This window comes from Delphinapterus leucas, chromosome 1 (genome assembly GCF_059928025.1).
Source record: "Delphinapterus leucas isolate spDelLeu-1000000601 "Yukka" chromosome 1, BTC_Dleu_Yukka2, whole genome shotgun sequence".
NCBI classification, from domain to species: Eukaryota; Metazoa; Chordata; class Mammalia; order Artiodactyla; family Monodontidae; genus Delphinapterus; species Delphinapterus leucas.
Window position 1 is genome coordinate 190,095,991 of NC_143129.1, and position 23,650 is coordinate 190,119,640.

Here is a 23,650-nt window from a genome sequence, read left to right on the forward strand (position 1 = left end):
TTAGAGCCTGAGTGAGACAAAGCGCCGGCGGGCCAGGCGGGCCAGGCAGGCGCCATGGAGCTGCGGGCCCGGGTCCTGCTCTGGAAACTTGTGCTTCTGCAGAGTGAGTTCGGGTGTGGGGGCGGGGTCGGGGGGCGGGAGCCGCCGGTGGGTCTGAGCCCGAGCCCAGGGTTGCGGGGGTGCCTCAGCTGGGAAGGGGTGGGTCTGGGGGCCTCAGAGGGAGCTGCTCACCACGAGAAGTCCCCCAGGACGTGGAGGTGGTGAGGCCTCACGTCAGGTCCCACAGAACTTCCCCTCACTGGACGCTGGAGATGGGCCGGGCAGGGAGGGAGGCCAAGGCGGGGGCTCCTCCTGGGCTCCCTGGCGCCCCCCGACTTCTCTGGGACGCCCCTCAGGCCTGTGCTTCTCTGTTGTCAGGAGGGGAGTGGGTGGGGGACTGAGGGGGGCTCGCAGGGTCTGCTCCCAGGCCTCGGAGCTCACCCCCCCACCCCACCCCTGCCGGGCTGGCCTGCTGACCCGGCACATTCCTCCATACGGCTGGGCACCCGGCCACATCTCTGGAGCAGGAATTTGGTGTGTGGGGTGGCAGATGGTGGGGTCACTCCCCACTTCCAGCCTTTTCGTGCTTCAGACCTCTGCCCCTCGGGAAGGCCGAGGGGGCTCCTGGGTGGGGCGCCAGCCGTCTGAGGACCCTGGAGGGCGGGCTTGTGAGGCATGGACCCCGGGCAGGTGCCACTCCGGATGTGCACGTGCAGTAGCCCCGCAAACCAGCCAGAGGTGTCAGGCGCTGGTACTCTTGTGGCCTTGCTGCAGTGATGGTTAGGGTGGCCACCATTCCTGAATGTGGCGCTTGGTGACAGGCACACATACAGAGCTGGCCTGGCCCCACCACTCACCCGCAGCCTGGGCAGATGGCCATGAGGATTAAGCGGGCGCCTGGGAGAGGTGGGGGGGAAGGAGACCCCCGCCTCTGCCCTCCCGGCTTCTCTGGATTTACCTCCACCTGTTAAGAGGGTGTCACTAGCACCCACCTCAGCAAGGACTACCGAAGGGGCCCAGGGAGCCGAGTGGGGGCCGGTTCGGGTGGGTGACCCCTCCACAGTATGACTCTTGCTTCCTCTCCTTCCAGGCTCTTCTGTCCTTCTGTCCTCAGGTTAGTGACCACCCTCCCCTGGGAACCCTTGCTAGCCCCATCCTGTATCTGTCCCCTTGGGTCTCACCCCTCCCGCGGTCACTTCCCCTCTCCACCAGGGCCAGCTGGGCCCGCGACCCCCGGCAGCTCCGTGGTGTCCGAGTCTGCAGTGAGCTGGGCAGCCGGCGCCCGGGCGGTGCTGCGCTGTCAGAGCCCGCGCATGGTGTGGACGCAAGACCGGCTGCACGACCGCCAGCGCGTGGTCCACTGGGACCTCAGCGGCGGCCCGGCCGGCGGCCCCGCGCGCCGACTCGTGGACATGTACTCGGCGGGCGAGCAGCGCGTGTACGAGCCGCGCGACAGCGGCCGCCTGCTGCTGACCCCCTCCGCCTTCCAGGACGGCAACTTCTCGCTGCTCATCCGCGGTACGGCCCGAGGGACCGAGAGGGGGCGGGGCTGCGGGGGCGCGGGCGAGGCCGCGGAGCTCATCGCTGGGTTCCCCCGGTGCGTAGCGGTGGAGGACACAGACGAGGGGCTGTACACCTGTAACCTGCACCACCATTACTGCCACCTCTACGAGAGCCTGGCCGTGCGCCTCGAGGTCACCGACGACCGTGAGTGTGTCCCACTCCCGGCCTGTGCTCTCCCACCCCTGCCCCCACCCCCCGCCCCGCTCCCTCCGGGCCCCCTCCTGGCCCGGGGTCCCTGACCGGCCTCGCTCCCCCAGCCCGGGCCGCCGGCGCGCACTGGGACGGCGAGAAGGAGGTGCTGGCGGTGGAGCGCGGCGCGCCCGCGTTGCTGACGTGCGTGAACCGCGCGCACGTGTGGACCGACCGGCACCTGGAGGAGGCGCAGCAGGTGGTGCACTGGGACCGGCAGCCGCCCGGGGTGCCGCACGACCGCGCGGACCGCCTGCTCGACCTGTACGCGTCGGGCGAGCGCCGCGCCTACGGGCCGCCCTTCCTGCGGGAGCGCGTGGCCGTGGGGGCGGACGCCTTTGCGCGCGGCGACTTCTCGCTGCGCATCGACCCGCTGGAGCCGGCAGACGAGGGCACCTACTCCTGCCACCTGCACCACCACTACTGCGGCCTGCACGAGCGCCGCGTCTTCCACCTGAAGGTCACCGAGCCCGCCGCCCGGCCGCCCCCGCGGGACTCGCCGGGCAACGGTTCCAGCCACAGCGGCGCGCCCGGCCCAGGTGCAGGAGGCACGTCTGTGGCCCCCTCCGGCCCCAAATCAGGGACTCCAGCGTTGCGGGGGGAGGGCCCCGCGGGCTGAGGCCGGCCCGGGTAGGCGCGCTGCGCGCTCCCTGACACGGTCCCCGCCCGGCCCCCGCAGACCCCACGCTGACGCGCGGCCGCAGCGTCATCAACGTCATCGTCCCCGAGGGCCGGGCCCACTTCTTCCAGCAGCTGGGCTACGTGCTGGCCACGCTGCTGCTCTTCATTCTGCTGCTCATCACCGTCATCCTGGCCACCCGACAGCGCCGCCGCGGAGGTGAGCGGGGGTGGGGTGGGGGGGCGGGCGGGGACTCGCAACGCGGGGGCTGAGGCCAGCACTGGGAAGCCTTTCCCGGCCGGAGGCGGGACTTGGGGCGCAGTGGTCCGAGCAGAGGGCCCCATGAGCCTCGTTGCCTGGGCTGCGAGGGTTCCTCTGGGCTGGGGGGGGCTGGGGAAGGGGGAGGCTGCCCCCAACACGACTCTCCCTCCCCAGGCTACGAATACTCCGACAAGAAGTGCAAGTCCAAGGGGTGAGTGCCCCTTCCGGCTCTCCCGGGGACCAGGCAGACCTGCCCACCGCTCTAACCTCCCACCACCCTCCCGCTTCCAGGAAGGACGTGAACATGGTGGAGTTTGCTGTGGCTGCCGGCGACCAGGCTCTTTACAGGAGGGAGGACATCCGACTAGGTGAGGGAGACCAAAGGGACAGACTGTGGCTCCCAGGCCTGGAGTGAGGGAGGCACGTCTCTGAGACCTCACCCTGCTCTCTCCCTGCATCAGGTTACAAAAACAACCTCCTGAAGGAGAGGGTTGAGCTGTCCCACAGCCCCCTGCCCGCCAAGAGCATCGACTTGGACAAAGGTGAGCTGAGGTGCGGGGGGAGACCCCTGCCCATCTCAGAGCTGGGCTGTACCCCTTGCCACCCACTCAGAGCCCCAAGGCACCAGCCAGCCCTGCGGGCAGGAGTCCCCTGCCGCCTCAGCGCCCCCGAAGTCCCTGGGCAGCCCTGATGGTAGTCTGCCCTGTTTCCCCCGCAGCAGAGGGGCAGAGGGCAGACACCCGCCTGTCCCCTTGGCTTCCAGAGTTCAGGAAGGAGTACTGCAAATAAGGCGACCCCGGGCCCCTGGCTGGGCCAGCAGCTCTGCCAGCTCTTGTCTGTCCACCTCGGAAGACTCTTCCTGACCCCCATGCAGCTCGCCTGGCCCCCCTTCCAGCGGCTGGTCCCGCTGTCCTGGAACTTGGCCTGGACTGGTGCAGGGTGAGGCTGCCTCCAGACCCCCCTTGGGGGCCACCTGATCCTCATTTGTGATCGTGGGCTCCTTAGGACTCTGCCGGCACTGCAGCCGGGCCCCTTCCGCAGCCCTCGGCCGGTGCTCTTCCCTCCTCGCACGGCCACGACCCCGCTGATGTTCACCAGTCTCTCAGGCTCTCCTGGCCTCTGCCCACTGGGGGCTGGGAGCCCCACCTCTGCAGGGAGAGGGCCGTGAGGGGGCTCAGTGGGGATTCTTGGAGCTGGGGTCAGCCTCAGGCCTGGCACTCCCACCCCTTCCTTGCCCCGTCCTTAGGGGAGCTGCCTGCCAGCTCCCCTCGACGGCACCCCGAGTTTCACTGCCAGGCTGTCTTGGGCTCTTCATGGTAACCCGAGGACTGCGCACTCCAGGCCCGGGGCTAGTGTCCCTCTGCGCTGCCTCCGGCCTCCTGGGGCCCCCTCTCTGCTTCCCACCCTGCTTCGGCCCTGTTTCCAGCAAGCTGCCTTGACAGTCACTAGGCTCCATGTGACTTCTGAGCCTGACTCCCTTCCCTCGGCCCCTCCTTGGGCTGGAGTCCAGGCTGAGGCCTCATTGGACTGCGTTTTGGCTGAGGACGGGGGCCGGGGGGGGGGGCGGTGAGGATGGTCTTAGAGTGGCCGGTGCTACCACTCCTGACAACCCACATTTGCTCATCCTGGGGAATTGCTATCATCTCAATAAAGACCACATCTGATTTTAGACTTGGCCCCAGCTATGCCTCTACAGCTCCCCTCCATCTCCCCGGGGGACAGAGTCTGGCCCTTGGGGACCCCCAAGTGTTCTCCTTCATCTGAAGTCCTACTGTCATCACCCATTCCTCTGGGTGGAAAGTCTGGGTCTGGGTGTCCTGAGAAGGGCAGTGTCAGAGTTGATTGTGTGCACTTGCTCCTGGTTGTGAAGCAGTTTCAGATCCTCTTCTGAGGGCTTACTGGACCTGAGGACAGAGGGCAGACTGTATTAGTTCAGTCCTCTGAGAAGAGAAGCAGATGCCAGGATGGGCTCAACGAGTGAGGAAAAAGGGGGAGGAAGCAGGTAGCGGGAGAGCCCTCAGAGGGGTGCCAGCAGGACAGGAGGGGGAGGGAAGGGAGCCGCGGTAGGAAGCAGCCTGTTTCTCTAACCCTGACCCCATCCTCCAAGGCCCTCAGGGACAGCAGGGGGCAGGAGGGGCGACTGTCACCCTAAGTTGGAAAAGCCAGAGCGATGGGCTGAGATCATGACCTTCCAAATGAGGAAGCACGAGCCACCCACGCGGGGTGGGGGGGGTGGCCCACAGGGGGCTCCGTCTGCATCCCTCGCACCTGGGGGAGGTGAAAACCCCGGGGTCGTTTTGATGAAGGCCCAGTTTCAAGCCCTCACACAAAGAAAGAGTCACGAAATGTGTTCCTTACAGATCCGGGGGGGGGGGGGATGTCTGTGTGCTGGGTGTGTGTGTGTGCACGCTGGGTGTGTGTGTGTGTGCGCGCTGGGCGTGTGTGTGTGTGTGCTGGGCGTGTGTGCACGCTGGGTGTGTGTGTGTGCTGGGTGTGTGTGTGTTCACGCGTGCACGCTGGGTGTGTGTGTGTGTGCGTGCTGGGTGGGGGTGTATGCTAGGTGTGTGTGTGTGTGCGCGTGCACGCGCTGGGTGGGGGGGTGTGTGCTCGGGGAGCCAGGGGAAGGGCAGTCCTCCGTCCAGGTCACCAGTGAGCAGGAGATGGCCAGCAGGGTAGCAAGCACCTAGAACTTGTAAGGTGGCTGCAGCAGCAGTCACTGACTTGCACGGGCTCAGCTCTGAGTGGTCATTTTAAAAGGTGCCCAGGAAAAGCAAGGCAGGAGCTTGGGGTGGGAGTCCTGAGCGTTGGTCCTCATCTGAACGTCCAGGCTCTGGGTGTGAGCAGGACAGTCATACAGCGAAACACCTGGGCAGTAACTCAAGATAGCTGCTCTCTCGTCACACCCCCACAAGGACCCCACAGTGGCAACGGGAGCTGTGACTCCCCCCAGCCCAGTGACCCCCGGCCCCAGTGGCCCCATGCCACTGGACAAGGCCCTTCCTGTCAGGTCTCAGGTTCTGGCCACAGACTCAGGCCCCTTGCAGGGCCCCAGCCCGACCACGTGAGCATCAGTCCCGGGATTGGCTTCTGGCTACCAGCCTCTGTCCTGTGCCTTGGGCTGAGGGGCAGGAGTGCAGCTGAGGCATCAGAGCCCCTGCATCTGTGTGACTGGCAGCCTGGCCTGGGGGATCTGGTCCCCCGGTGAGCTCTCAGGGTCTTCCTCCCTAACCCTGAGCACCCAGAAGAGAGCCATGGCGGACCCTTCCTCTAAGGCAGTCCTGCCTGGGGAAACTGAGCCCCGAAGGGAGAAGGCCCAGGCTTGGCTGAGCGGGTGCCCACCTCACAGAGCCCAGGGGAGTGGAGGTCAGGACCCCTGCCTAGGCTCACCTGGGGGTGGTCCCCGGCCTGGACTCAGGGACTTATGGCCAAACTCTGGCTCCTCCAGTCAGTGATGGACTAATGAGGTCTCATCTTGTGCTGGCCCACTGCGTGAGGATGGTCATGACCTGACAGATGGGAGAGTCTCAGCTCCAGCCAGCTTCAAGGCAGGGCGCTGGGGACGGGCCTCAGAGCAGCATGTGCCGCCCACTGGCAAAACTCTCAGGCCGCATCCTAGGGCCTCTCCCTTCTCACTCTTGCCAGCGTGGGCCTCCTTCTAGTGGCCTCAAGTTTTCCTCCTTGGGTGGGGGTAGGGAGAGCCGCTCTCCCCATTGGGCTGGACCCTTCACAGCCGGAGGGGCGCTGCTCCGCGTCTCCCTTGACCCCAGGCAGGAGGACCCCAGGCAGGTTCGATGGAGAGCGGCCGGGAAAAGAATCCCTACATCTGCTGCCAGAAGCACCGTGCCCCTGCGTGCGCACACCTGCCCGCGCTGACCCCGCTGTCGCCTGAGCATCACATACACGTGCTCACACTTGCATTCCCTCGTCCACGGGGGCACCGGCATTCCCTTGGCCCGTGTTTCTCGGAGCCCCCGTGTGACCCGGCAGAGCTTGGAGCTGGCGCGGGGGCGCAATGTGACCGACTGTCCTCGGCTCCGGCCCGGACACAATTCTCAGTTTCCCGCGGTGCCCCCGCAGCCCGCCGATGTGACCACGGCGCCTCCGGACTCTTAAGAGGAGGAGGACCGGAGCCTGGCCGCGCGGAACCTCTCCGAGGGCTCCAGGCCGGGTGTAGAGCTTCCTGAGGGCCCCCACCCACCTCCTCCCCGCGGGGCGCGCCCCGGCCGCCCAAGGGCCGAGAGCCGGGCGCCGAGGGCTGCCAGCCTGTGCACGCGGCGGCGTCCGCGGGACGCGCGCGCCACGGGATCCCGGCCTGGCCGCAGGCAGGGAGGCCCCGCCCTCGCCGCGCCCGCGCGTGCGCAGCCCCGCCCCTTGCCGCGGGCAGCCCGGTGACGTCAGGCCCGTCGCTCTCTGGCGCCCCCCACGGCCGCGCGCAGCAGGGCCCGCGGTCCCTTTAACGCGCGGCCCGAGGGGGCGGCGGCGGGGCGCACGGACGCGGCGGGCCTCGCGCCCTCCCTGCCTGCGTCCCGGGCCGGGGGCGCATGGGTGGCCGCGGGCGGCGGGACAGCAGCCGTGGTGTGCGCGGGGCCGGGGCCGGGGCTGAGGCCGGCAGGGCGGGCGGGGCCGGAGCGGCCGGGCGGGGGCGCGGGGGCCTGGTCGCGGCTGGGCCGGGAGCGGCGCGCGGGCGGGGCGCGGGCCGGCGGCGGGGAGGCGCCCGCGTCCAAGGCCCGGGCCGGGCCTTAGCGCCGCGCCATGGCGGAGACCAAGATCATCTATCACATGGACGAGGAGGAGACGCCGTACCTGGTCAAGCTGCCCGTGGCGCCCGAGCGCGTCACGCTGGCCGACTTCAAGAACGTGCTCAGCAACCGGCCCGTGCACGCCTACAAATTCTTTTTCAAGTCCATGGACCAGGACTTCGGGTCAGTGGGCCACAGGGCCTGTGCGCGGGCGCGCGTGTGGGCACCTGTCTGCGCCAGGCAGGGCAGATCCTGGGGCTGTGACCCGGGCGGTGCCTCCCCGTGCCTGCGCGCCCCGGTGCGGTGTGTCCCACCTGTCTGTGCCCTGAGCAGGGGACGCCTGGGCCCCTGACTGCCTGCCCAGGAGCCTGAGAGCTCTGGACGGTGGGCACGCGAGGGTCCTGGCTTCTCCACCTGCCCTGGGTCCTGTCCTGAGTGTGACTTGCGGTGGAGGTCTGTAGTCCAGGTCGACCTCGAAAATACCACCTTGGCACCTGTCAGGCTCAGGGCCCTTGGCCCCTTATGTGGAGGGTAGATGCTTAGGGACGGCCTGGAGAGCTTGCGATTCATGGGGCTTGGGGTCAGAGGAGTGTCCGAGTGTTGGGAGGGGAGGGGTCGGGGTGGGGACAGGGTGCCGGCCACCCAGTGGGTTCCCTAGTTAGCATGGGGGAAATGAGGTGATCTGGGACAGGGGCACAGATCTGTCTGCTGGGGTCTGCAGACGTTTCTGGAGGCTCAGGATAGCCTCCTCCTGACCCCCTTCTCCAGGGCCCTCGGGACAGGGCAGAGGTCAAGGGTCACTGGGCAATGTGGGGCTTTATTCCACCCACCCCTGCCCCGGGGTTGCTGGCCACAGGGCTTCTGTTCCTGCTGAGCCACATGGCACTTGGGTTCCTGGGAGCGGCCCAGGCCAACTGCTGACTCGGGGCAGCTTCTGTGTCAGCGTCCGCATGTCTGCCCTTAGTGGTGGCTGTTCTGGCTGTGGGGACTTCCCGCTTGTGCTGGGCTGGGCCTCTGGAACGGTGAGCGGTGAGCTGGAGGCTGGCTGTCCGCTTGAGGCCTGACCCGGCACAGCCACGGGTAACCTGAGTCCCCTGCTCAGCGGTGCTGGGGCGGGGGCGGGGGGGGGGCGGGAGGCACCCAGAGGCCTCGTGCGCCGAGCAGGTGTGCCTGGGTGCCCTCAGGCAGCCCGTGTCCTTGTCTGTGGCTGCGTCTCGGGACTTTGACATTGAGCCATTTCCTGGATTCTGTGGTTTGCATGGGCCTTGGGCAGGCCCAGGTCAGGTCAAGCTGAGGCTACTTTGTGGCTCTCAGGAAGGCCTGAGGGACATGTGGGCAGCTGGACTCTCATGCCTCCCCAACACCAGGGAGAGGCAGAGAAGGGGGCATGTGCTCTTGGCAGCCTCCAGCCCTGCCGGGCTCATGTTAGGAGCCACCCCCAGGCTGGGTTCCCCTGGGTAGGGCATTGATTTGGGGAGCCAGCCCTCGTTGGGTGATCTCCTACAGTCTCACTGCTCTGGGTCTGCTGTGCTTTGGCTGTGAGCACTGGGTATGTGAAAGGGTGCTTTTGTGTTTAACTTAGTTTATTATTTCAACAAAAATTACTGAAGTCACACATGTTCTGCCACAAAGCAAAGCCAGCAGGGAATGTGAGGCACAGTGTGTGCCCAACCCCCTAGGTTGGACCATGATCTGGGGTGCATCCTGAGGGCCCTGACCGTGGTCCTCCGTCTGGTAGCTGCTGAGCTGCAGAGACCCCTGCCCCCATCAAGGTGCACTCCCAGCAGAGGCTGGGCCTGCTGGAGGATTTGCAGGACCCATGGGTGCCCTGGCCTAGGAGGTCAGTGGGCAGGCAGATCTGGGTCTTGAAGCACGAGTAGGAGTTCTTCAGGTTGTCTCAGCATGACTGGGATGAGGGGGGAGAGAACAAGACTGGGCTTGTAGGCTGGGCTGGGACGGGGAGGGATTGGGGTGACTCTGGAAGGCGCAATGCGCAGACAGAGCAGGGGAGGCTCACCTTATTCCCCACCCCCGAGACCTCTGGTTTGTGGCCTGTTGGCCTCAGGGACCCTTGGAGAGGATCTTCCTCTTCCTCCCCTCCCCTGAGGTCTACCTACAGAGCTCCAAGTTTTATTTATTCTGTAGAATCATTTACTCAGTGTAATAAATTTCCTCTGGGAGGGGCTGAATAGTCACTCACACTTTAGTATAAACGAGCGCTGGAAGCTCACCCTAGATACCTAGTGGATGTAGCTGGAGGTTGGGGAAAGTGGGGGCAGGTCCTGGCTGGGCTGGGGCAGCAGCCCCCTCATAAGAGGGGTGGCCTCAGATTGGGCACTGTGAGGGCACCTAGTGAGCCTGGGCTTCCTGCCCCAACCCCTCAGCCCACTGTGGGCTGGGCCCTGAGTTCCTGGGGCCTCTGTTCCTGGCCACGGCTGGCCAGGAAGGGAACCCCTTCCCTTACTAAGTCTAAGGTGTGGCCACCGCCCCATGCTCTGGGCCGGGTCCCACTCCCCACGGGCATCTTTGGCCAAGTGGGTGGCAAGTCCTGCGCCCACCTCCTACTTTTCCCATGCAGGTCACAGGTTTTGTGTCCCAGCGAAGCTGGGGAGGGTGTCTGGGCTTGTGCTCGGTTGGCCTGGAAGTGCCAGGCGTTGGGTTTGGTGAGCGGCAGTGCAGGGAGACGTCTGGGCCCAGCCTTTGGGCTGAGTGGCAGAGGGTGAGGGTGTCTGGCTCACAGGTTTCTGCTGCCAGGGCTGCCTTGCCGATTCCAGGCCCGGCTGGACTTGGCAGTGGCCCTGGCCCCTGCATCTCTACGCCAGGAGCTCCGGTCTGTGGGGCCATCTGTCTGTGGGCCCTGGGGGGTGCAGTGGGGGGCTGCGCTTGGCCTGGCGCAGGCTGCCCGAGCTCCCACTCTGCCCACCATCTGGGGTCAGTGCCCCCAGTGGTGTTGGGAGAGTCTAGATGGGTCACCCCCCAGAGCTTGTGGCAGGGCTTCGAGGACTTGGATCCACTCACCCCGAGGCCTGCAGAGCCTGGGCCTGGGCAGGAGGCAGTGAGGGGACAGAGGAAAGCTCTGTGGGAGCTGAGGACCCCGACCCATGGGGGAACACTGTGCCTCTGGGGACATAGTTGGGGCCATCTCACTGGGCCTCTGGGAGCCCAGGGGTCCCCCTGGGCCCCTGGCTCAGCTCCAAGGGCCCCGCTCTGAGCAGATTCCTCGGCGGGGCGAGTCTGCAGGGGTAGCGGGCGGGGCTGGGCAGCCCAAGTTCTAGGGTAACTGGGATTTCGCCAGGAATCCTGAGGTTGTGGGCAAGATGCCAACGGGGGTGCCCCTGGGTGGCCACCACAAGGTTCATTGTCTTCACTGACCACTTCTCCTGAGGTCTACTCTCAGACCTCAGGGGAGTCCTGGGGTTGTGTGGGGGGCATTTCCCCAGGCTTGGCCAAGGCCTCCCCCAACCCCACCCCCGACCTTGTCCCTATCCCTGGCCATCGCCGGGGGTGGGCAGCGTGTGCCCCTGTGCCCTTTGTCCTGGGGGCTGGGACACCTGCCCCTCCCTCCCTGCTGTCCCGGCCTAGCTGCCCCTCAGCACCCCAACGCCCGGTGGAGGGCAGGATGCTCCGTAGTGCAGGCTGCAAGGTGTGTGTTTCGCAGGCTGGAGAGGGCCAGGGAAGCAGCGCCTCTGGGCCCTGGGAGGGGCGTTCGTGTGTGGGTGGGCTACATGGGGGCCTCAGGCAGCCCCGGGCGGTGGGTCACCTGGAGGCTCTGGCCATGTGGGCACTCAGCGTGCCCCTGGGCCCCCCTGCCTGGGGTGTCCACCTCTGGGGGAGCCAGGCAGGCCCCGTGGTGTGAGTCAGAAAGGGTGAGGGGGGGGCGGCAGGGGAGGCCGCCGGCCGGGCCACCTGGGCTGTGAAGTGGGAACCAGGTCCCTCCCATGTCTCTGTCGCCGCAGTCACTCAGAGACAGTGCTTGGGGCCTGCTGGGCCCCCGGGAGGGCTTGCTGCAGCCCCCTGTCTGTTGGCTGCAGCTGGCAGAACCACAAGTGTCCCCAGGCCACCGCAGGTCTTCCTGGGGTGACAAACTTCTGTGTGGCCTCTTTGGCTAAATCTTGGGCTGGGTCTCGGCCTCCCCAGAGCTCAGCTCTGCCGGACTGTGATGTGTGAGTGGGGGCCACAAACACAGTGTCTGCTCCTCACTGGGGAGAGGGGGGGTCCTGAGAAATGACTCTTTCTGTCCCTTGTTCTGTCCACCTCATCTGTACCTGTGTGGCTGGCCCTGGGATGCCACACAGGCACAGAAGGGGGGGGTCACCGAAGGACCCTGGCGGGGTGCCCCCTCCCTCCCAGGCTGGCCCGTCTCCTCCGTCCACTCTGCCCTGAGGTCTTGGGCCCTCTCCTGGTGGGTGGGGTAGACTGGAGCCTTGCTCTCTGGATGGGAGCGTCCTGTGCCACCTGTTGCTGGCAAGGACTAGCCGAGTCGCGGTGTCTGGGCCCAGCGGGCCACAAGGCCGCTTCCCGCCTGGTCTCCCGGCTCCTGTTTCTGCACTGGGCCCAAGCCCAAGTGTAGGAAACTGCCACGCTGGGCAGGGCTGGCCTCCAGGGGGCGGGGCCTCGGGGCACCTCCTGCCACAGGCCCCACCCTGCCTGCCTTGCTCTCCGGGCCTCTGGGACTCAGGGGAGGCCGCAGTGTGGGATGTGTCTGGGCCACAGCACTGCCCGCCCTGCCCCGTGGCCCTTCCCCTGCTGCCCTCCTCACCCTTTTGAACCTGACACCTGGACCTCCCCAACCAGTTTCTGACCCCAGGGTCATTGGCCTCCTTCCCAGTTAGCATTGCCCTGGCCCTTGGTGACCTGCCTCTCCCACCCCACCCCAAGCCCACCTGACTGGGGGCAGCATTAAGGGATAGGCCAGGGCTAGCCGCTGGGCAGTGGGTATGGCTGGTGGGGCTCGCTGGCCTCCAGGGCCTGAGGCTTCTCTGTGGCCCCAGCTGGCCCTGAGCTTGGCTGCCCTTCCAGGTCTCGAGTTGGGCTGGTGCCGTGAGTGGGGGTCTGTTTTTGTCTCCCTGGCTGGGCCGATGGGCCAGGGGGGCGGCCGCCTGCCCTTGGAGTGTGTGCGTGTCGGTCTGTGTGTTGTGCCCTCTCGACCTGCCTGCATCTGTGCTGAGGCCTGCTGTGAACCAGGCCCTGTTCTAGGCTGGCAGGGTGGGCTCTGCCCTCACCATGCACAGGCCGGGGGGGCACAGAGGCGCAGAGCAAGGCAGATACTCGCATTTTAGGGCCGTCCAGGCAGTGACTCTTGGTGCTGGGAGTGTCTGGGTCCCCTTGGACCTGGACCCTGGAAGGGGCCCTTGGAAGGATGGTAAAGGTTCCTGGGAAGGGAAATGCCGGGTGGGGGCATCTGCACAGCCTGACATCTGGGCGTGTGGCTGGACGCCCAGTGTGGCCTGCACCCCAGACGAGCTGGGGCCCCTCGTCCAGAGCCCAGTGCTGGGAGCAGGCCCCACTGCAGTGGCCTCACGGCTGCATCTGCCTGCAGGGTTGTGAAGGAGGAGATCTCCGACGACAATGCTAGGCTGCCCTGCTTCAATGGCCGCGTGGTCTCCTGGGTGAGTCCACGGGATGCTGGCAGAGGGCCCTGGGCTGGTGGGAGTGGAGGAGGCTGGTCACCTGTGCCCCGGTGCCCTGCCAAGGGTCGCCTGGAAGCCGGTCCCTTGAGCCCTGCTCTCCCCCGCAGCTGGTCCTGGCTGAGGGCACACACTCGGATGCAGGGTCTCAGGGCACTGACGGCCACGCAGACCTGCCTCCGCCTCTCGAGCGGACAGGCGGCATCGGGGACTCCCGGCCCCCCTCCTTCCAGTAAGGACTCTGAGGGGTGGCGCTGAGCCCAGTGGTTCTGAGGGGCCTGTGTCCTGCCAGGCCTCTTAGGGGTGGGGAGGGGCAGGTCCCTGAGCAGGGACCCACGGTCAGTAGGCGCTGGTCAGCAGAGGAGGGGCGGGCGGAGAGGCCTGGAGTGCGCCGGCGGGTGGATGGGGGCCCCTGCTGGAGTCGGGGTCCCACCAGACGAGGGCAGCAGAGGAGCTGAGAGGGCGTTTGCGGCGTGAGTGGCCCGGCCGCCCCAGCCCAGCCCCCCTCGTCGGCACAGCCCGAATGTGGCCGGCAGCCGAGATGGGATGGACAACGAGACCGGCACGGAGTCCCTGGTCAGCCACCGGCGGGAGCGAGCCCGACGCCGGAACCGCGAGGAGGGTAACGAGGCCACACCCTTGACCTCCCCGGGACCCCATGGGCGCCCCAAGCCCCTGCTGACCCCCAGGTACTGCCCTGTCCAGCGGGGGTCCCTTGGCAGAGGTTCCAGGACCCTAGTGGCCCCCCCAGCAACCCAGCGGTCACCCTGCCAGCTCCCAGGTCAACAGGTGCTCTAGGCTGCAGGGCCGCCCGTGACCTCCAGGGGACCCCACAGCCAGCCCCCCTCCCTGCTGTCCCCACAGCCGCCCGGACCAACGGGCACCCGAGGGGGGACCGGCGGCGGGACCTGGGGCTGCCCCCCGACAGCGCGTCCACCGTGCTGAGCAGTGAACTTGAGTCCAGCAGCTTCATCGACTCGGAGGAGGACGACAACACCAGCCGGTGGGCGAGGGCTGGGGTGCGGGGCGGGGCGTGTGCGCAGGGTGTGTCTGCGTGCGTGTGCACGTGTGGGCAGGGGGCCCTGCTGGTGGCTCGCTGTCTTGGGGGGGGCGGCTTTCCACAGGTCTGGCCCCGCCCCCGCCCCGCTGGCCTCAGTTTCCTCAGCTGCGTGGGGGAGGGGTGGCCAGGCCCTGACTCTGCGCCGACTGTCCCCACCCCCTCCACCCCCATCCCCCCACCCCCCGACCCCGCCAGGCTGAGCAGCTCCACGGAGCAGAGCACCTCCTCCCGGCTCATCCGGAAGCACAAGCGCCGGCGGAGGAAGCAGCGCCTGCGGCAGACAGACCGGGTAGGTGTGGAGGCCCGAGCGGGCAGGTGGGTCCCAGCCGCGGTCCCACCCGCGGCCCCTCACCTGGCGCCCCCCCGCAGGCCTCCTCCTTCAGCAGCATCACGGACTCCACCATGTCCCTGAATATCATCACCGTCACGCTCAACATGGGTGAGGCCTCGGCGGGGCAGGTCCTTGGGCCTGGCACGGGGTCCTTGGGTGGGGGGCACCTGCTCACCCCCCCTCTCTGCAGAGAGGCACCACTTCCTGGGCATCAGCATCGTGGGCCAGAGCAACGACCGGGGCGACGGCGGCATCTACATCGGCTCCATCATGAAGGGCGGCGCCGTGGCTGCCGACGGCCGCATCGAGCCGGGTGACATGCTGCTGCAGGTGCGGGGCCGGGGGAGCCACTGGGGGGCCGGGGGGCCGGCACCCGCACCCACCGCGCTGACCCCTCGTCCCCAGGTGAACGACGTCAACTTTGAGAACATGAGCAACGACGACGCGGTGCGGGTCCTGCGGGAGATCGTGTCCCAGACAGGGTGAGGCGCGGGGCGGGCAGGGCAGGGGCTGAGAGTTGGGGGGGTCCCCCCGGGGCCTCGCCGTGTGACCCACCCTCCCCGCAGGCCCATCAGCCTCACTGTGGCCAAGTGCTGGGACCCGACGCCCCGGAGCTACTTCACCATCCCGAGGGGTGAGTGACCCCACGGGGCCAGCGGGGCGGGGGCGGGGGGTGCCCAGTGCGGCCTGAAGGTCCTCTCTCCTCTGCGTCCCTGTGCTCTGCTCTCTCTCCCGCCGTCCGTCCGTCCGTCTGTTGCCGCGCGGTGGCCGCCCAGCTGACCCCGTTCGGCCCATTGACCCGGCCGCCTGGCTGTCGCACACGGCGGCGCTGACCGGAGCCCTGCCCCGCTACGGTACGAGCCCCTGCTCCAGCGCCGTCACGCGCACCAGCACCTCCTCACTAACCAGCTCGGTGCCCGGCGCTCCGCGTAAGTGGTGGCTCAGGAGACCAGGGAACTGAGGCCCCAGGCGAGGGCCTGGCTGCAGCGCCCCGGATGGTCGGTTGCACCCGAGGCCCAGCCCATGCCAGGCTCCGGCAGTCAGATGCGGCGCTGACAGGGCTCTGCCCTCCTCCCAGCCTCTGTTCACGTGGTGGAGGTGGAAGATGCCTGGAGGGGCCCGGCCAGCCCAGGGGTCTGCCTGCGGGGCGGGGCGGGGCGGGGCGGCTGTCTGAGCAGGGCCCTCACCTGGCTTTCCTGCCGCTAACATGACTAATAGCCCCGAGCTCGCGGGGGAGGGGGTTGAAGAGGCCCGATCTCCGCCCGTGGGGTCCTCGTCTTGGTTGGACCCCAGATTCTGATGAAGCGCCTGCAGGGCAGGAGACGAAGGTCCAGCCCCCGCCCACCGCCATGTGCGGCTCCCTGACCCTCGGAGCTGTCAAGCAGTGGGGCTGGACCCCCCAGTCACTGGGCCAGCAGAGCCTAGTCTCTGAGGGGGTGCGGCAGGTGGGGCCTGGGGTCCATTCTGACCCCGCCCCGTCTGTCAGCCACTCGGGCTGAGGAGGAGGCCATGCCTTGCAGAGCTGGAGGAGGTGCCGCTGACGGTGAAGAGTGACATGGGCGCTGTCGTCCGGGTCATGCAGCTGCCGGACTCAGGCCTGGAGATCCGTGACCGCATGTGGCTCAAGATCACCATCGCCAACGCCGTCATTGGTGAGGGTCCCACGGCCAGCAGAGGGGGCAGGGCGGGGCAGCCCAGGGCCCCTGCCTGACGGCCGCCCACCACACCAGGGGCGGACGTGGTGGACTGGCTGTACACGCACCTGGAGGGCTTCCGTGAGCGGCGGGAGGCGCGCAGGTACGCCAGCAGCATGCTGAAGCGCGGCTTCCTGCGGCACACGGTGAACAAGATCACCTTCTCCGAGCAGTGCTACTACGTCTTCGGGGACCTGTGCAGCAGTGAGAAGGGGCTGCGGGGCGGGGTCCCCAGAGGGCCCGCCCACCCTGCCCCACCCCCACCCCGCCCCACCCCCACCCCACCCCCACCCCCACCCCCACCCCGCCCCACCCCCCCTCACCCCCGCCTACCCCTTCGCAGACTTCGCGGCCCTGAACCTCAACAGCGGCTCCAGCGGGGCCTCGGATCAGGACACGCTGGCCCCGCTGCCCCACCCGGCCGCCCCCTGGCCCCTGGGGCAGGGCTACCCCTACCAGTACCCGGGGCCCCCGCCCTGCTTCCCGCCCGCGTACCAGGACCCCGGCTTCGGCTATGGCAGCGGCAGTGCTGGCAGTCAGCAGAGTGAAGGTGAGGGCCTCCCGCCCGGCCGCCACACCTTCCCCACCGCCTAGCTCTGCCCTGTGTGCCGGTTCCCCCACCCTGTGCGCTCCCATCCGCTCTGTGCTTGGGCCCTGGGTGGCTCCTTCTAGAAGGGGCGAGTGGTCGAAGGGGGGCCAGGGAGAAGAACCTGGAGGCTTCAGGGGTTGCGCGTGGGGGCCGGTGCTCCAGCCGTGGCAAAGGCCAGAGGTGGTGTGGGAAGGATGGGGGCGTCGGGGTGTGGTGGCCCGGGTGGGGGAGTGGCACGGGGACCCCAGGACACAGTGGAGGACAGAGACTTCCACCTTCCACTTGCAGCCGGAGGTGACAGTTTCATAGACGGCCCAGTCCGATGCTGGGATGTGTGGGGCAGCTGAGCGGGAAGCTTGGGGTGTCCCTGAGGAGGGGACCTGTTGGAAGTGCCCCGAGGCTGAGTGGGGTCAGTGAGGCCCGTGGGCCCGTGCCCCCAGCGTCTGGGGAGAGGTCTGGTGGCTGGCCCGGTGGACCCAGAAAGGGACGGGGAGACAGGAGAGTGGATCGGAGGATAGTGGTGTCTGAGGGGAAGCCGTGTTGGGCACCTGTGGACCCTGGACAGGCCCAGCCGGTGGGGTCACACCCTGGTAGCAGGGTGTGGGTGCCCAGCCGGGCCTGCTCTGTAACTCATCTATCCCTTGCTTTGTGCTGGGCAAGCCTTAGACTGAAGGACTAGCGGAACGGACCCTCGGGGCCGGTAAGCCAGGGTCCTGCCCGGCGTCCCTCCCGGCACATCCCCAGCCAGTGGGCGTCTTCAGGTTCCCGACACTTCCTGAGCCCAGGAGGGGCTGAGCCGAGTGGCCAGCCAGGGCTCCAGGGTCAGATGAAAGGCGGGTCTTGGGTGGGGAGCCCAAGATGGCCGGCAGGTGCGCCAAGCACACACGGCCTTCTCTGGGCCTCGGTTTCTCAGCTGCAAGACCAGGCCCTCGGTCCAGGCACTGGGGTGAGGAGTGGGGGCACTGAGCTGGCCCTGGTGTCCCTGCCTGTCTGCCACTGCCCCCCCCGCGCCCCCCCCCCCCCCCCCCGGCCTGCTGCAGCTGCTCTTGCTTCCCTGGGTGGGGCCGGCCCAGCCCTCTTGTCTGCATGGCTCCCCCCTCCACCTGCACCCTGGCTCAGGACCACCAGGCTCTGCCCCTGGTTGTCCTCGCAGTGGCCGGCCATCTTGGAAGAGGCAAGGCCCGGCACTGACCACCCCATTCCTCTCCCCCCTTCTTGATCCCAGGAAGCAAAAGCAGTGGGTCCACCCGGAGCGCTGGCGGGAGCAGCCGTCGGGCCCTGGGGCGCGAGAAGGAGAGCCGGTCGGCTGGAGCTGGGGGCAGTGGCAGCGAGTCGGACCACACAGTGCCAAGCGGGGTGGGCAGCGGCGGCTGGCGGGAGCGTCCTGCTGGCCAGCTCAGCCGTGGCAGCAGCCCGCGCAGCCAGGCCTCGGCCGCCGCCCCAGGGCTCCCCCCGCTGCACCCCCTGACAAAGGCGTACTCGGTGGTGGGTGGGCCGCCTGGGGGGCCGCCTGTCCGGGAGCTGGCCGCTGTCCCCCCGGAGCTGACAGGCAGCCGCCAGTCCTTCCAGAAGGCCATGGGGAACCCCTGTGAGTTCTTTGTCGATATCATGTGACCAAGGAGAGAGTGCTTCCGGCCTGGCCACTGCTTCCAGCCAGTGGTCCTGCTGCCCCTGCAGGAGGGGCTGCACCTGGAGCCTTTGTGGCCTTCGTGGCCTTCCTGGGCCAGACCAGCCTGTGCTTCGTGCCATGGGGTCTGGGCCTGGCCAGAGTGGCAGCAGGCTGGAGGAGAGGGGCTGAGGGCAGCCCAGGCCACCGTAACCTGGATGGCAGCCCGTTCTCCTGGCCAGAGCAGCTGTGTCTGTGCAGACCCTGGTGGGGGGGCCTCCATCTCCCTGTGCTCAGGCAGGTCTGACCTGCCCCCCTTGGCGTGTGCCTCAGGGACCCGCACTCGCCCACAGTGCTGTGCACGGGGCCTCAGGTTGAGCTGAGAGGTGGCCGCTAGGCCTGGGCCCCCCTCTTCACCCGGTTCCCAGGCCCCACCTCCCATCCTGCCCAGGCCGGGGTGGGGGGCCTTCTCGGGGGTAGGGTCCTAGCCCCGAGGCCTCTCTCTGGCTGCCCAGGGTAGGGATCTAATTTATTTATTTATTGCCTGGCCTGTGTGCTCCACGGGGTGGCGGCCAAGTCAGCTGTCCCCCACCCCCAGCCACTGGAGCAGAGTTTCATGTGTTCACCCCCACCCCGCAGGGACACACGGTGTGTCTGAAGGTGTGCGGGAGGACGGTGAGGGGGAGATGGCAGGAGAGGGAAGGTGACCCTGAGGGCAAGGGCCACAGATGCACACAGCTGCTGCCGGGGCGGGGTCTGGGGCAGAGGGCGTGGCCAGTTCGCCCCTCCCCGCGGTCCTGGGGTGGCCGCCCACGCACGCACGCACGCACGCTGCTTCCTCCGTCCAGCGTCGCTGCCCTGCACACGTCTGCACTGTAGATACTGTGCAGGCTGGAGCGTCGTCCAGGTAGTTAATAGAGCTGCTTCTGTGTAAATGCTATTTTAAACACTAAAAAGCATTTAATTTTATGGGACCGACGTGTGATCTGTGTCTCTTTTTTCCCACTTTAGGAGATTGGGGTGCAGTGGCCGGGTCAGCTTCCCCAGGGTCCGTCCGAGAGCTGACCCAGGACTGGCTAGGTGCTGTCCTCTGGGTGCCAGCTCAGCGACAAGGCCCTGGCCGCAGCAGTCCTGGCGGGCGGTCTTCTGTCTGTGGTGCTGGCTCTTGGCTCCGGTGGGGGGTGCTGGGGGTGGAGGGTGGGGTGGGGTGGGTCGTCCTTGAGGCTGGTGCTGGCCTTGGTGCTGACCCCCGACCCTGGCCGGGCTCTGTCCGCGGTGCTGGAGGGGACTGACCACATTCTACTGGCTCACTGGCCAGGGAGAGAAGGAAGCTGGGTGCCCCCTCCTTCCTGAGCGGGTCTCTGCCCTGCACTGGGGCCCACAGTCAGGCACACACCCCTGCAGAGGGGTCAAGAAAGCCCCACCCCACCTACCAACCTCCCACTCCTACGATGCTTGGACAGGATGCTGGGTGGGGGCCCCAGGCTGGGCCCAGCCAGGCAAGTGGTACCCAGCTTTGCCTTCACATGGTTTGGCTGGGGGCTTTCCTGTGCGCTCAGCCTGGGCTACGGGGGGCCCCGAGGAAGCCTCCATGGGCCTCTGTCTGGAACAGTGGCGCTGGGTCACCTGTGCAGGCCAGGGCTTGGCTGGGGCAGGGACAGAGCCTGCCTCTGGGGCCCCAGGGGTTGAGATCCCACGGAGCTGAGGCCCCTTATGCACTCTGGAGGTCACTGTGGGGTCAAGGTCAGCAGAATGTAGGGCTGGGGAGTCACAGCGGAGTTGGGGCACAGTCTGTAGGTTGCTGCATAGGGACTTGGTCTGGGGGCACCTTGACTAGGTATGAGTTCACTGGGGTGAGGTCACTGGGTCAGGGGCCGCTTGTTTTTTCCCTGAGTCTCCTCCCCGCCCCCACTGCTGCCTCGCCCTCTGGCGTTGCCAGGACCCCCTCCCAGGAAGAACTCAGGGGTGTTGAGGTCCGGCCGCCACAGCAGCAGGTAGCACTTAGGCAGGTGGGAGGTGCCCAGGATGCCCAGCACACAGAAGAGGATGGCACCCATCTGCACGGCGGGCTGGGAGACCACGTGCACGTCGGCAAAGGGGTACGAAGGAGACCCAGGTGATGAAGTAGGCCAGCATGGCAAAGGTCAGGCCGCGGGCACCGTTGTAGCCCCCGGGCTGGCTCTTTACCGGGAAGGTGCCCAGGAAGCAGAGGAAAGCCAGCGTGGCATTGGTGGCATGCACCAGGCCGAAGCTGACCCAGGAGCGCACGTGGCAGTGCACCAGCGCCTCCGTGGGCGGCACTTGCCAGGCTGTCGGCACCTCCGGCGGGAAGATACCAGCCAGCGCCCCGCAGGCGGCTGCAGAGCCAGTCTGCCCAGCTCGGCTGTAGCTCTGACCCCACGAAGATCTCAGCCGCCTGCAGGAAGGGTGTGCTCCAGCAGCCGGTGAGCAGGAGGTCGTGCAGTGGCGGCTGGGCCAGGCAGCTGGCAGGGCTGGGCCGGCCGGGAAACAGGAGGACGCTGAGGCAGACGAGGCCCAGGCAGAGCAGGCCTGTGGCCCCCCTCCCGAGGCCCGAACCATGGGCTGTGCCGGCGCCAGATGAAGAGTCCCAGGGCTGCCAGCACCAGGCCCAGAGCCGGGCCCAGAGCAGAAGCAGCCCCAGGAACTTGGGCCGGCGGGGGAGGCACCGGTGCTCCAGTCTGGGGACCTGTGGTCCTGGTCACACTTGCTGCAGAGGGCAGGGGGAGGAGAGGGGGGTGCCGGGGGCCGTCGGCTTCCCCCAGCCTCGCCCCTGCCACGGCCTCTGGCCTCAGAGCCAGGCCTGTGCCCCCGACCCTGCGGGGACCCTCCCTCACTCGTGCGACAGCGTGGGAAGGCCCCCCGGAGGGCTCACCTGGGTTGCGCTGGTAGCTGCCTGCCTTGCAGTCGGCACCGTCGTAACAGCAGGAGTGGAAGCCCTTAACGCGGTGCACCTGGCCCTCCTTGCACTGCCGCGAGCACTGGGGCACGGGCTCCGGGCACGGGCCCCGGGGCTCAGGCTCCGCACGGCTGGCTGCAGCTGCCCGAGCCCTGGGGGCGGCCCCGCTCCCTCAGGCAGGGCTGGCGCTCACCTGGTTTCCCTGCGTGTGCCACCTCATCTGGGAGTGGGCGTCCGGTCCCACCGTACCCACAGCTTCAGGTCATGATTCACGTCCACGTTCCCGTTAGTGTCAAACCGCAGGCTCAGGTTGTGCATGTTCTCCGGGTGCTGGCGGGGGGGGGGGCGGGGGGCCCCCCAGCCCCCCCCAGCCCAGACGTGCTCCCACCGTCCCTCCTCCCTGGTGGCGCTGGTGGCACAGCTCCCGTGCCCTCACCTGCCAGGGCCGCACGGGCTCCCGCACAGGGCAGCCCGAGGTGTCGCAGAGCAGTATGTTGTGGAGCGCCTGGGCCACGCCGTACAGGGCTGCGAAGGCGTGAAGGTCTGGCGGTGCAGCAGCCCGTCAGTCACGTTCTCCAGGGTGATGCAGTCACACTGGGGTCAGCGCGGCCCCACCACGTGCTCCTCCAGGCCTGGCTGCCCTGTGTCCAGCGAGGCGCAGTAGGCGGGGTCCGCGGCCAGAGCCAGGCACGTCTGCACGTAGGACGGGAACTCGGGCATCTGGGCGCCCTGACGCGGAACGCCTAGCACAGTGCCCACCCGGTCCATGCTGGGCAGCGTCATGACCAGGTTTGAGGGCAGCCAGGCCTCGCTGGCCACCCACATCTTGGGCGAGAGCCTGTAGCGGATGCTGTAGCTGAAGAGGGTGCGGCAGCGCAGGCAGGGGAGAACACCTCACCACCTGCACGCTGCTCTGGTTCTCCCGGCGTGGCAGGCCCTGCACGGAGCCCAGCCGCGGGCTGCCGGCTCTGGGCAGTGGCACCCGGCCCTCGCGCGCGATGCAAGTGCCCTTGGCGTCGGCCAGGCCGGAGAAGAGGCACAGGCCCTGCCAGCTGTACTCGTCTTCGCTGCCCACGGTGGCCACCCAGCTCCAGTGCAGCTCCCGCAGCAGCTCCACCACGGCCGCCACCTGCACGCGGTCGCTGGGCACCGTGCGGAGGAAGGACGGGAACGTCTCGCGGCTGCTCAGCCGGTCCGTGCTGGCGCCGTAGCTGACCTGCGGGTCCAAGGCAGCTCCTGACGCAGGGGCTCCCGAGGCGGGCAGGAGGGGGGACGCGGGCTGGGGGGCGCACGTGCAGCATGAGGAAGAAGCTGGTGACCAGGGCGACCTCGAAGAAGCGGGGCCCGATGACGGCCAGCACGTGGGGCTGGTACTGCATATAATCGCAGTAGGCGGCGACGCTGCAGCTGCCGGCCTTGGCAATGAATACCAAGCTGGGCTTCACGGCAACCACGGGCTCCCAGCACGTATCGAAGAAGTTGTAGCCCAGGCGCAGCCCCGGGGATCAGGGTGGACCCGCTGTTGATCTCCTCCATGGCCATCGTCGTGGCCAGCACCCAGAGCAGCCCAGGGGACGAGAGCATCCTCAGCTGAGTCCAGGGGGGCAGAGCCCCCCAGCATGTAGTCCCCTGGCCAGCTGAGCTGCCGGGACAGGCACAGCGGGGCCCCTGCCCTGACGCCCAGGACAGCCGCGAGGCCCAGGAGAGCCAGGCCTGGCATGGCAGGTGGCAGCTTCCAGCAGGGACGGCAAGTGGGCAGACTGACCGGGGCGCCAGATATGGGGAGTCGGGGCGGGGAGGGGCAGAGGATTTGTTTAGCAAAGCGCTTGCCTGTCCTCACCTGCCAGCTCGGGGCCCTGGAGATGTCCTCCATCTCCTGGGCCCCACAGGTGTGCTCACGTTGGACTCATCCTGATGCCACCACTAGGCTCTCTGGCTGACAGTGACCCAGGCAGGCAGGCTTTGGGCAGCCGCTGACTGTGACCTTGCTACCTGCCTGTGCCCAAGCCCCTGGCACCCACCTATTCCTGGAGAGGGGTCACCCTGTACCCATCTGCCAGAGGGGCCTGGATTCTCCGGCTGCCTGTGAGACAGGCTTGGAGGTGCCAATGCCCCAGGGAGTGGGCACAGAAACACTCCCTCCAGCCCTGGGGAGGCACTGTCGGCAGTCGGGGTGGGAGACTGCAGGGGTGGCTCCCTCGGCAGGCCCAGGGGCAGCCTGGGGGGTGTGTGTCCCACAGCCCTGCAGGCCAGCCAGGAGGACAGTGGATGGCCAGATGGCCCGGCTTCCACCCCGTGGCTAGGGTGGGGAGGGTCCCGAGGGGGAGGCCGTGGGCTCTCGGCCTGCCTGGGGACAGTGCACCTTGAGGGTCTAAGGCCTAGAAGCTGCGGAGCCCCGTGGCTGGCCGTGCTCACA

General features: G+C 67.8%; 3 protein-coding genes across 6 annotated transcripts; 2 read left to right on the forward strand and 1 right to left on the reverse strand.

Annotated features, from left to right (window-relative positions):
* MXRA8 (matrix remodeling associated 8) lies at window positions 1–4,930 on the forward strand. 3 transcript variants are annotated; one of them, XM_022598680.3, is made up of 10 exons: window positions 1–103; window positions 1,130–1,153; window positions 1,252–1,557; window positions 1,645–1,746; window positions 1,860–2,330; window positions 2,471–2,629; window positions 2,846–2,882; window positions 2,963–3,039; window positions 3,133–3,213; window positions 3,435–4,930. In XM_022598680.3, the coding sequence occupies exons 1-10, from the start codon at window positions 55–57 to the stop codon at window positions 3,458–3,460; spliced, it is 1,332 nt and encodes a 443-aa protein (XP_022454388.1). In that variant the 5' UTR covers window positions 1–54; the 3' UTR covers window positions 3,461–4,930. The 3 variants fall into 3 exon arrangements, with proteins under 3 accessions (XP_022454388.1, XP_022454386.1, XP_089758333.1); XM_022598678.3 differs by having other exon boundaries at window positions 1,860–2,339; window positions 3,435–4,928; XM_089902207.1 differs by lacking the exon at window positions 3,435–4,930 and having other exon boundaries at window positions 1,860–2,339; window positions 2,963–3,186.
* A 2,410-nt stretch (window positions 4,931–7,340) lies between these two features.
* DVL1 (dishevelled segment polarity protein 1) lies at window positions 7,341–19,291 on the forward strand. Of its 2 annotated transcripts, none has more exons than XM_022598452.3 (15): window positions 7,341–7,593; window positions 12,950–13,019; window positions 13,148–13,269; window positions 13,556–13,659; window positions 13,902–14,040; window positions 14,293–14,386; window positions 14,467–14,536; window positions 14,619–14,758; window positions 14,834–14,910; window positions 14,995–15,062; window positions 15,205–15,357; window positions 15,949–16,080; window positions 16,159–16,326; window positions 16,466–16,672; window positions 17,937–19,291. In XM_022598452.3, the coding sequence occupies exons 1-15, from the start codon at window positions 7,424–7,426 to the stop codon at window positions 18,323–18,325; spliced, it is 2,103 nt and encodes a 700-aa protein (XP_022454160.1). In that variant the 5' UTR covers window positions 7,341–7,423; the 3' UTR covers window positions 18,326–19,291. The 2 variants fall into 2 exon arrangements, with proteins under 2 accessions (XP_022454160.1, XP_022454161.1); XM_022598453.3 differs by having other exon boundaries at window positions 15,205–15,282.
* On the reverse strand, window positions 19,143–23,586 carry TAS1R3 (taste 1 receptor member 3). The gene is given in 15 exon segments (XM_022598462.2): window positions 19,143–20,230; window positions 20,233–20,414; window positions 20,416–20,649; window positions 20,651–20,896; window positions 20,898–20,972; window positions 20,974–21,057; window positions 21,207–21,328; window positions 21,428–21,462; window positions 21,465–21,564; window positions 21,671–21,771; window positions 21,774–22,125; window positions 22,127–22,450; window positions 22,527–22,736; window positions 22,738–22,804; window positions 22,806–23,586. Coding segments are annotated over 15 exon segments (2,502 nt in total). The 5' UTR covers window positions 23,108–23,586; the 3' UTR covers window positions 19,143–20,162.
* Window positions 23,587–23,650: the final 64 nt, after the last annotated feature.